Genomic DNA, 12,464 nt, shown 5'->3' on the forward strand with positions numbered 1-12,464 from the left:
TCTTAATGATGGATTGTATTCATATGCTGTAATTAAGCATATGACAACTTGTGTAAGGAAAATACAAAAATATTTTATATTTTGGGCTCCTGGGATATGTTTGTGGCCCAAACCCCCTTTCATCTCTAATTCTATTCATACATGTTCAATTCAATTCAAATAACACATCCAACTTCCACTCGCATAAACCCATCGTAAACAAATAAATAGTCCCTAAATTATAACTTACTGTTACTTGTCCTTTTATTTCACATGCTTTACAAATAGTCCCCAAAATGCGGGTCTTACGCCAAGGGAGGAGATCATCTTTCTTCCCGAATGCTAGATATGGGCCCCAACTCCTTAGAAGAGAGAAATAGCAGCTTGTGGAATATAGAAAAAAAAAAAGAGCAACTTGTGAAATATATAGAGAAGGAATTGAATAGAATGAAACAATTATTGCAACCAACGCTTCCATTGTCTCACAATGGGTCTCTATTTATACAAGTGTATTGATGATCATTATAATCAACAAGTATATAAGTATCACGTCTAGAAGAATATCTCATATCTTCTAATTGAATGTTTGTCCTTTTACATATATATATATATATATATATATATATATATATATTATAAATTAAACACTTTAAGTATTTAGTTTCTTATTCATATATACATTTCGTATCATTCATTGAAACTTTATCATGTTGACAATAATTATAAATCCTATTTTTAGTGACGGATCCATGATTTTTGCTTAATAGGGGCACCTTTAAGGTGGACTAATGGCCTGCAAAGTCGCCCGGCTTTTTTTTAGCCTAATTACACCATTTCGAGGGTCTTTTTAGTGTTTTACGTCGATTTCAAAGGATTTTTTTTCGGTTTTTTGATTAATTTCAAGAGACATTTTTTGCTCAAGGAAGCATCGATTTTTAATGGAGCGACGTCTAACAATACATCATCATTATCCAAATAATAGAGTTTGGTGATTTGGCTAATCAACAAACAGCCTAACCATTATCACTATAAACATGAATGTCCCTTTGTCCTTGATATCTAGATTGAACACGAGACATAAAAATGTCATCCTCGTTATATCCGATCTTTAGTTTCTTGATTCCATAATATGCTAATAAGACGGATATCGATATCATATACTGACTATTTGAGCATGCATGTACTTTTTCGCTCTTGTTCCAAGAGGAACAAATTATATATTGATCTATGCTAATACTACTAACTGATACATGACACTACCAACAACCATAAAGTCGTTATGGAATTATTCGAATCTGTTATCAAAGTACGTCATTCACACAGAGAACTCCATAATCTCAAGTCAAAGAACTATGTGTACAACAACCACATAAACATACAATGAAACGTTCTCACAACGAGCACGTCTGGTACACAAGATCTCATCTTGTACCTCTATGTGGATTCTATATCTCCATACGGATCCTTACATATACACTATTCCTACCATATTGATTCAACCTAAACCTGAATTAATATTTAACTACAGACATTTTAGAATACAATATTCCAAGGTTATTATTATGTTTAGGTATAACACAAAATAATACATAAACATGATAGTTGAGCAAAGTCTTTCATTAGCATCATGACACGATGTCGAAATATTCCACCTAAGCTGCGTAGGAAAGGCCAAAGAAAATCTTAGGAAACAATGAAGCTTCATAGGGTCTTTCTGTCCAGGTGTAAGTAGTCCACATCTTCACAGACATGTTTTTAAAAAGAACTCAAAAACAAATAGAAACATGATCGAGTTTAAGAAAACATGGTGGCTGACATTAAGCAAATAATTAGGGTACAAGAAGCATATCAAATTAATTTCACCCCAAATAAGAAACAAACTAGAAATACCCAAAATAGCCTCAACCATTTGGTGTTAAACAATATACATAATGAGCTTATATAAACTCCTCCAATCTACCGCACAACACAGCTGCTTTTCTTGAGACAGAAAGCAAAAGTGAGCAAATGCTTTAGAAAAGGTACAAGGGTAATTAGCACAGCATAATTCACTTTTCTCTTCACTTGGTCGGTCTAAAATCACAATATCGAGCATCCCTTTTGACCCTTCCGCTTCTTTTTCTTCTTTTGCTTCGGTGGCTGCAGAACCACTTTAATGGCTGCATCGAAAACAGCCTTCACATTCTGTAGAAACCACACCAAAGTTTCCATCAAGATAGCATTCCATATATTAGAATCAAAAAGATAAATAAGCTTTTAACTTCAAAATTGAAAAGGATTGTTCTGGTCAAAAATAATCAACGAAAAGAGTTCCATAGTAGAAAACTAGAAACTACAATATTTGAACAGAGAAGTACTAGGTTTGAATTTTCAAGATCATTCTGAGCATGATAACCATACGATATCTTCAAAGTTGATAAGAACAATTATCTACAAAAAGGGTTTCATAATAGAGCATACATTTGAGCTAAAAAGCCAGAATTTACGATATAAATTCGAAATATGCAAAACTAACAGATATGAAAGCAAGTGTAAACATATGAAGTACAGTAATGAGATGTCACCTGCTGTGTTTTGGAACTACATTCAATGTAAGCAGGGGCACCAATTAGCTTCTTCAACTCCTCTCCCTATTGAAATGTGAAAAAGAAGTTGGGTCTAAAGGATAATAGAATGCAATTTTATATATGAAACCTGAGCATGATTAAAAGTGATATAAGAAAAAGGGAAGGAGGTGGACCTGAGCCGTTGTGATCGGAACTGCACCAGGATGGTCCGTGAAAAACTGCTTATCATCACGAAGATCTACAAAGAAACGATATTTAATTGACATTTACGTTGATTAACCTCAAAAGGAGACGACAAAAGAAAAAACAAAGACATCATCTGGTTATATTTCCTCATCTTTATGATGCCAATTTAAATTTCTACTGTTTCTAGTTGTAATGCATCAAAAGTAATGCGAAGTACCAATTTCAATCAAGAACCTACATTTCAAAGGGCGTTTCAGAGGAAAATTGTTAGGAATACATTTTTGGGGTAGCATCAACCTTACCCATGTATTAGGTTCATAATCTATGCAATCGAGATGTATGTTCCAGTACCAGCATCTAGAATGTAATTCTCTTTTCCCATGAAAATTGCTTCATCTTCCATTCTACGATATCCCTTAAAAGTTGCAAATATCTTTAATACCAAGGAGTTTCCAAGTTATAATTATGTGTTTGCTTATTTATGATATTGATTTGTGTCTATAGGATTCCTTTTTGTTGACATTAGTGAAAGGTATTTCAGAAATGATAAATAGTAGCACTGTCCCGAATCAAATGGCCAGTCAACCATTACAATTTTCATGGAAATTAGGTCCTACTCATATCAGTCATCTAGCACTAGGTTCCACTTATAAGATGCGAGGAGGAACATATATGCACCCCACAAAATGAAGGATGGAAAATGATATAAAAGAGTGAAACAGTAATTATCTCCCTTAACTAGCAAGCAATACTCGTTCTTTGTGATCTTCAAAAAGGAAAAAGGAAAGTTCAAGCTCTCTCATTTCGAGAGAAGCAATAATACATGTTCTTTCCCTCACATAGTGCAAAGAAACTATTTATGTGTCTCTAACCATTTCATCTCAAGATCACAAAGGAGCGACCTTAATACTTGCTCCTAGGATTGACCCTAGAGCAAAGTAAGAGTCCGGTTTAAAGATATGAGATATATTAACAAAAAGCATTTAATAAAGGACGCATAAGTTCTCACAAGTAGAAGACCATATGTGAAAAAAGAAATGATTTGATTATTAAAGGTTAATCAAATGTAAAGATAGATCGAGAAATAGATTGTAGATAAAGCAGTAGTAAATAGAACTGCTGCAATAATCAGGTGTAAAGATAGATAGAAGAAACTTACCTAGCTTTGTTCCAACAAGGATTATTGGAACCCCAGGTGCATAATGCCTTAATTCAGGAATCCACTGAAGAATGAAACAAACACCAAACAAATTCATTAAGTAGTACATCAAACAGTTGCAACATTGCTCTTCAATCATGCACAAAAGCCGGAAAGAATGAAATTTGACTTTTGAAATTAAATTGATCAGCTTCCGACTTCCAAAATCATATGAAATATTTGTGATTACCATCCGTTTGCATGAAGATCCATAATTTAACATTCTTCATTTTGTGGGCCACATCTTTATTTCTCATCTGATCAAGTAAATGGAACCCACAATGACTCAAACACATTCACATCTTTGTTATCCACTCATTACAAACAGGGCCACAAAATGATGATGTTAGATGGCCTAAAAAATAGGATCTCAATTTTTTATGCAAATTTGATAACCACATACAACTTCATAACATGAGCTTCCAGCTAGAATTTTGTTTGCTATAAATTTATAACAAAAGCAACCTTGATTGAATCTAAAAATTCAAATCAGACCTCATAACATCAAAGACATCTTTTTTTTGGAATGCAATGATAAATTGAAAATAGAAAAAGTCCCTTTAAGTCATAGATCTTGGCTTCTTGCTACATTCCATCCCCATAACTTTTCTTTCACAAGGACATTAGTTATTCATACGGAAATGGAACAAAATAGTTGGATAGCATTACTAGCAATTTGCAACAGGCAATATAAGCTATTGAACCTAAAAACAATACAAGTAAAAACAGTCTTTCTTATACATTGTCGTTGTAAAGAAAGGTTTACACAAACAGTTCTTAAAAGGAAGACAAGTATCACAAAACCCCTGTAAATAAGGATGCATTAGTGAAAGAACAAATCACCTTTTTAGAGACATTTTCATAGCTGGCCTTGCTAATGAGAGAAAAAGCAAGTATAAAAACATCAGCACCTCGATAACTCAAAGGTCTCAATCTATTGTAATCTTCTTGGCCTATTTCAAGCAATAACATCATTTTAGCAACAAAATAAAAAGAAGGAAAAAGATCAGACAAGCAATAATTCCAATCTGAAGATAAAGGATAGACAGCAGTCATTGCACAAACTTTTGATAGCAAATGCCAAATGTGAATGTTGTAACACACATTTCTCACCAGGTGCTGTCTGACATGGTGTTCAAAGGGATTGTTGCTAAAAATTTGTGCAATAACTACCGACCATTTATATCCTCTAACAAACCTGCAGTGTCCCACAACCCTAGATTAACGGTGCTCCCATCGACTACCACATTTGCGCTAAAATTGTCGAAAACGGTTGGCACATAATCCTGTCAATATAAAGTACACATGCAAGAAAGTGTTAAGAGTGAATGTTCTCTGGTGAAAATCCATACCCATTACTAATCATTTCATACACAACAAAATTGGAGAACATGCTATATGTAGTTTAACCATGAATCACCAAGAAGGATTCAATCGCAATCCCTAATTTAATTTCTTCTGAGAAAGTAACCTTTCATAACACAAACACATCAGAACCCTAAATCACCACAAATGTCCCAAGATTTATTATTACCAACAAGCATTTTATTTAAAGGATTATGAGACTAGTGGGATATAACGGGTTCGTTCGGTTTGGTACATAGATTAGATTGGCCCAAAAATGCGTCTGATATAACACAATTATATTCTCTACAAAGAAAATTCAATTTTTTAAGAAAAAAAAACTGAGAATACAAGCATTATAGGTTAAGAAATTGAAATGAAAAATAAAAAAATTAATTAAAAACTCATATTTTCGGTTTCAATAAAAGAAATAGCTAGAGAGAAAACTAAAAGCTTGAATTATGAAGACTTGCTCATAGAAAGGAGGCAAAAAAGAATACCCATATTGTTTTCAATTTCAAATGAAAGAAAAAGATGCATCTTAAATTTGGGGAAGAAGAGAGAAATACACTGAAAATAACAGCCAAAATTCCCTCCAAATTAGTAGAAAAACCTAGCTCATTGATATAAAATTGAGAAAATCAAATTGAAAACAGTTTTTTCTTCAAAAAAAACACAATCTAAATTCAAATTACAGCAATCAGATAGGTCAATACAAAAATAAAATGGCAGACAGAAATGAGATGAGGAGATCAAATTAAAGCATAAATATAGTATTTCATAGAAAGAAATGGAAGAAATTAATTTGAAGAGTTGAGTTGAGTTGAGTTTACAGTGGGGAAAGTGTTGCTGGTGTAAGAAATGAGCATACAAGTCTTTCCAACAGCTCCATCGCCGACTGTGACACACTTGATGAACCGAGAAGCGCTCATTCTTGTTACCGGAGTTGGAATTTGACCTCCGACGACCAAATCCGCAACGATTAGTTTTCTTTCTCTTTCCTCAAATCAAAGGGCTTCAATTTATCCCCACGAAATGAAAACCCTAGAATGGTTTAACACATAAAACTGCAGAAGAGAAAGGTAATTAGCATATAAATTGAAATTGAGAGAGAAAGAGTGAGGAAGAGAAATGATAAACACCTCCTGTGAAGAGAAGAGAATTGGTGAGTGAGTAGCTCTGGGACTGGGTGTGGGGTTGGGACACCTATAAACAAACAATCAATCTTTGATTTCAAATCCCTTTGATTTCAAGTCTTCCAAACCCTGCATTTTTATTTCCCAACTTATCAAAACAATAATCTTTAATATTTTATGTATTAAAAATTTGAAGTATTTATTTTTTAATGGTTTGTTCAACAAGAAGATAGTCAATTTTATAAGAAGTGTGAAAAAGGTTATATTGACCGACAATTACACTTGCGAGTTAGAGCATCTTTAACAGTTATACTATCATTTTTTTTAAAATAGGATATCTAAAAGAATTACGACAGCCAAAAAAACTAAAATATCTAAAAGAATTAGCAATTTTATAATTAATTACATTATTATTATTATTAAGACATTTAATAAAATATTATTTCTCTTTTCAAAACACTTATTTCAATGCCTCTCGTTTGTGAGAAAGAATTTTTCTTTAAAATATTGAGTTTTACAGATTTCTACCATATTTCTCTCTTCTTTTCTCCATTTTAGTATACGTTGAAACATAGCTGGTTGAGCAAAAATATACACTAAAAAATCTTCAAAATCGCTATTTTAGCAAAGTTGTTAGAAATGCTCTAATGCGATCTTAGTTGCCTTGAATTGATCAATCATCTGCATTCTTTTCAGCTTTGTAAATAATTTACAATAAAAATCGGTTTAACCTTTACATTTTTTGTAGTTAATAATATTTCTATTCGATCCTTCTTCTTTTTCTCTATACATTTATTGTTATTTCGTTGAAGAATATTTTGTATATTTTATTATAAATTTTCTTAAAACTATTTTTCTACACCAACTTTGTAGAAGTCAATTCATAATCGATTTTTATAATTATTTCAAGCAAAATCGATTTGTATAATTCATTGAAGAATATTTTGTATATTTGAATCTTTTTATGTCTTTTAGTCAGGTCTGTAGTATTTCAGATGTGGATATTGTAGACGTAGTAACATTTAAACAAACCCACAAGAATGATGACTAGAAGGCCAATTTGAATTGGTAGAATGGCTATTTGAGTCAATTTTCTTTTTTTTAATAAACAAACTATCGAGTTATTAAAATTGATTATTTATATTCTTTTAACCTAAAAAAACTACCTGAAATCAGTCAGAAAGGTTTCAAAGTAAAAAAAAAAAAAACTAAATCAGTGTTACTATTTATTATATCAAATTTGATGCAAGTTTGATGCCTCGATTAAAATGATTTCATATCTAGTATATAATTTGATGTCACCGTTGAAAATAACGTTAATAAAGAATAAAAATTTGTGAATAATCATTGTGTTGATATTAGGAACAAATGTTAATTAAATAGTTGTTTAGGGGATTAATTGTTGACCTACCTGTCACTTTTTTTCATTTTAATAAATACAATAACCAGTTTATATAAAACCATATACAGACGATTTAGAACTTAATTGGGGCAAGCCAACATAAAAAGCCAGGCTTATTGACAATTTTGTGTAAACATGAATTAGTTAGTGAATAGCATCACTTGTAGTATAACGAGATCGATTGTTAAAGCTAATATAAAATAGAAGTACATAATCATATGGTGTGTAAGAGTAAGTAGGGGTGGACCTATTAAGAGCTCAGCAGACTCTCGTATATCCTCTCACTCAATTATTGTGAGAGTAAAAAATAGCCGTCTGAAATGGGTACCTGCTTGATTTTTGAGTTGTGTCTTTAAATACATCGAAACCAAGTCTATAACAAAAGTTAAACATGGATGAGATGGTTGTATTACCATTTTATGTACACGAGTTCATGGGTTTGATTCTTTCAAGGAAAAGCTTCTTTTTTACATTTCAGTATTGGCTCAGAGCATCTATCCGGGCCCTACAATGCTATTTTTGAAAATATCAACAGCAAAAATATAGTTACATAAACTGAACTCATAATCTCATGTACAGTTATAAGCAACATTACCACTATGCCAAGACAACTTTTGGTTAAATTTCCTTTCATTTTGATTTTTCTTATTTTTTTCATGCTTTATTTTCATTCATTATGTCAATTCATCTTAAATCGACAATGTTGATTTTTCCCCTAAGTTGAATCGTGTTGACTTTCTCCCTAAGTCAAACCATGATTAAACCAACATTTGATTCACCTTAAATGTGCACCTGCTCAAAATAATTTATGGGTTCATTACTAAGAGTAGGGGTGTCTATAAACCACCACACCGTGTGATTTAAAATTTTTGTGGTGTGGTTTCGTTTTGCATTTCTATCAAACTGTATTATGCTAAAGTGCAACTTTGAAGCGGTTCAAAGCACACTGTGTGTGTGCGTGTGTGTGTATATATATATATATATATATAATGTAGAGTTGGGTTCTCGTGAGAATATTTTTTTGGTGAGAATGGAAGAACACAAAACTTTCATCCACCTAGATGTACTTGCATTACACAAATCTTCTTCTACCATTATTTACCTATTTCTATCACCATGACAAAAAAATTCAATTAATTCATGTATGTGGAAGTGATTGAAAATATGTAAAAGTTCGTGAATGTAAAGATGAAAGTTGATAAAGAAAATTAAAGGTCCAAGTGTTTTTGCCCTTAAATCAAAAAACCAAACCATCCAAAGGTAGTTGGTACATTTCACATATGTAAATCGATGTTGTGTCTTTGTGTACATGATCACATGTATTTATATATATATGACGACACCAACGTTGTTATTTGATCATGTGCATTAGCACTTTAGATGATGTACAACATAAATAATGAATACAAAACGATTAAACCTGCTAAAAATACGTACATAAATATAATAATGTGAATATCAATTTATAGAGAAAAAAAATGTATTTTTGGTACAATTTGACTAGTTCCAATGTTTGTCGGTTCTTTTAATGTTGTAGTTTTAAAAATAATGGATAAATGTTTTTTTTTTAATTTCTAATAATATTAATCTTTTATTAATTTAAAATAATTAATTGAATAAGGTTCGAATGCAAATTACATATGTCATTATTAACTTGATTTTGGCAGGTCAAGTTTTTTATACAACCATAATGTTGTATGAGATGTTGATGCATTGTAATATATGCTCGTAAATTATCTATATTCATATTTGAACCTTCTTTTTCTAGGGTTGGATTCACGTTAGACAAGACTGTTTTCGTGAGACACGATTTTTACACTTGAAATTTCACAACAAAATATTGTGAAGGTAAAAAAAGCCGAACCTTTATAGCAATTTTTTTAAAAAAATATTTAAAGATGTTGATTATTGTATATAGGATCCAATTTATATGAAGAATAATAGGAGAATATATAAATAATAAAGCATGACAAGTGATTACATAATCAATGAGATTGTAAAGGTGTAATTTGAAACGTAACGCTGATGAAATGAAAAGACGTGTTTAGTGTGAAAATGTAAGATGTGAGATGATAATATGTTTTTAGTAAAACTTGATTTCATGGCAAAGTGTTTGGTATGATTTATTATATAAGTTAATTAATTAATTGAAAGAGAGAAAGAAAGAAAGAAAAATAAGGTTAAAAAGGGAGGGGGACCCATTGAATTAAAGTTGGTTTGTTTGTTGTCATGATGTGGCCTCACACGCATTTAACTCCATTTACAACAAATCACTCATCACCAGACAATAAGTACTCGTGAAGCATTCAATACTTGTTAGCAAATTTTGTTGCATTTAGTGATGGTAGATAACAGGTCATGTTTGAATATCCACTACAACTATTCCCTTTTTCCAATTAATACAATATCTATATCTATATATATATATATATATATATCTATACAAATCAAACGCATATTCTTTCTTAGGTAAAAAACAATACATGTGAAAAATATTCGGGACATCAACCAAAAACTATCTAATCACTTGGATTTTTAAGCTATGATTTATATTAATGTTTCACAAGTTTGAAATTTCCGTCGATGATTACCGAATATTTCGGTAAAATATAATGTTTTTTGAGAAAATACAAATGAATCACCTACATAATCCATGGATAATATGTCACTGATTTGAATTACCACAAACTTTTGTGATGAATCACCCTTTAGCGACATATTTTCCAGGGAAAAGTCCTAGACAAAAGTCTTCCATATATAAACGTATTTTTGTGTTTTTTTTTCCATATGCAAAACATTCCTTGACGTTTCATATATAAATGTATTTTTGTGGGAGTCCAAGGTTCCACGTGATCTGGTACATGACTTGGGTCGCAGTCAGGGTAAAGTAACCTACTAGAAAACGGGGAAAGAGGCCCGAGCGACCTTTGATGCAACTTAGTCGCTCCAACATGCAAATCGACTTTAAAACACCTTTTCTTTGTATACAAAAGTACAAACGAATGATTTTATTCATATGAATACTAAAGCTAAGAAGAAGAAAGAGATGAGAGATCTAGCTAGAGAGAGTATACAAAATGAAATGAATAATATGACTATTCTAAAGGAAAAAAAAGGTATTTATATTTATGTATAAAATTGCAAAAGACACCCTAAAGAATCTTGAAATTGCTCTGGTACCCTTGAAGTTTCTACAAAGATGAGGTGCAGTCTGTGAGTCTCTTAAGATTATGTTATTTGCAGAAACAATCCTTATTGTCATGTTTTCAATAACCACAAATAAAATATCATCTTTCATTTTCGTTTCTAATGGACCATGTTACGTGCAAGTTAATGGATGAACTCGTAGCATAGTTCACTGCATATGCTCTTGAAATATAAAAGGATGTTATACGTAAATGTTAACTCACAAATTTATTTGTTGTTTCAAAGCATATAATTGTAATTAATTATATACAAGTTGTTTTTGTAAGCAAGCTTTATTAATTAATTTATTTTGGTATGATGAAAAGTTGGATGATTTGTTAGGGGTTAGTTAAGTAGTTGCACTCAATCATCATAAAATTATTTGTCCACATTCATTATTTGGAATCATCATCACTTTCAAAATATGACACCTCGCATTCCTACGCTTTTAGGGATCCAAACGATATAAACTAATCATTTTGATGATACAAATCTTTGGTTTTGTTATGTCACTTTTTTCCATGTCTTTTTTATATATTTTATGATTTAAATAATTGATGTGTATATATGTCTATGATAATAACTTATCTATAAAGCAAATTGTATAATCATTTAGACATCTAAGTTGTTGAATTCTTTGACTTTTGATTATTTGAAAATACAAATTTGTAAAAATCTAATATGTATATGATACATGTCGCTAGCGTCAAATAAGAATTAAAAGTATAAAGATGTCAATCGGAAAAAAAGACCTTAAAATATTTTTTAGCGTCAAGGTTTATTTGATTTTTAAACGATTCAAGTAATGTCATGTGTCATGTGTCATGTGCCATGTGCATATTAGTTTTAACATCATGAAATCACTACTTTAGATTTTTTAAAAGTAAAATGAATAAAATATGTTGATTGATATTTTTTAAAACAATTTTTGTAATTTATGATAATCCGACCCGTTATTTGTTATATTGTCATCAAGGCGCGTCTATGAATAACCTAGAAACTAAAAGGGGTGCATCTCTTTGTCGTAAATATCTACAAATAAACTATAAAGACCTGACTAAAAGGTGCATTACACACGTCTTTGTCGTAAAGAGACAATTTCTGAATCATTAAGAGGTGAATCTTGTTTGGCAAAAAAAAAAAAAAAAAAAATCTGACTCTTAATGGTTCTAAAATTCTCTGAATGATTTTGTATCATGGGTCACCCTTAACAATTATGCGCCCTAATTTCATTGTAAACAATTACCAGACAATTATATTTCATTTTACATTATATCATGAAAGTCTCTTAATTATTTTGACCACTTAATCATTCTACACCAAACCATTTAACAACTGTCAAACAACGCCTTATGCTAACATTTTATTGCAACATTCCTACGTTTTTTCACAAAATTCTAATTTTTCAGACAATCCCAACTTTATATATATATATATATATATATATATATATATATATATATAGG

The 12,464-nt window shown here is 31.0% G+C and overlaps 1 protein-coding gene across 1 annotated transcript; it reads right to left on the reverse strand.

Annotated features, from left to right (window-relative positions):
* Positions 1-1,772: 1,772 nt before the first annotated feature.
* On the reverse strand, positions 1,773-6,497 carry LOC112522473 (rac-like GTP-binding protein ARAC3). Its single transcript, XM_025131598.1, has 8 exons — positions 6,417-6,497; positions 6,108-6,341; positions 5,129-5,216; positions 4,774-4,883; positions 3,892-3,955; positions 2,720-2,784; positions 2,544-2,609; positions 1,773-2,163 (listed from the first exon to the last, which is right to left on the reverse strand). The coding sequence occupies exons 2-8, from the start codon at positions 6,204-6,206 to the stop codon at positions 2,059-2,061; spliced, it is 597 nt and encodes a 198-aa protein (XP_024987366.1). The 5' UTR covers positions 6,207-6,341; positions 6,417-6,497; the 3' UTR covers positions 1,773-2,058.
* Positions 6,498-12,464: the final 5,967 nt, after the last annotated feature.

The sequence above is a fragment of the Cynara cardunculus genome (genome assembly GCF_001531365.2).
Source record: "Cynara cardunculus var. scolymus isolate 2C chromosome LG 12, CcrdV1, whole genome shotgun sequence".
In the NCBI taxonomy this organism is placed as follows: Eukaryota; Viridiplantae; Streptophyta; class Magnoliopsida; order Asterales; family Asteraceae; genus Cynara; species Cynara cardunculus.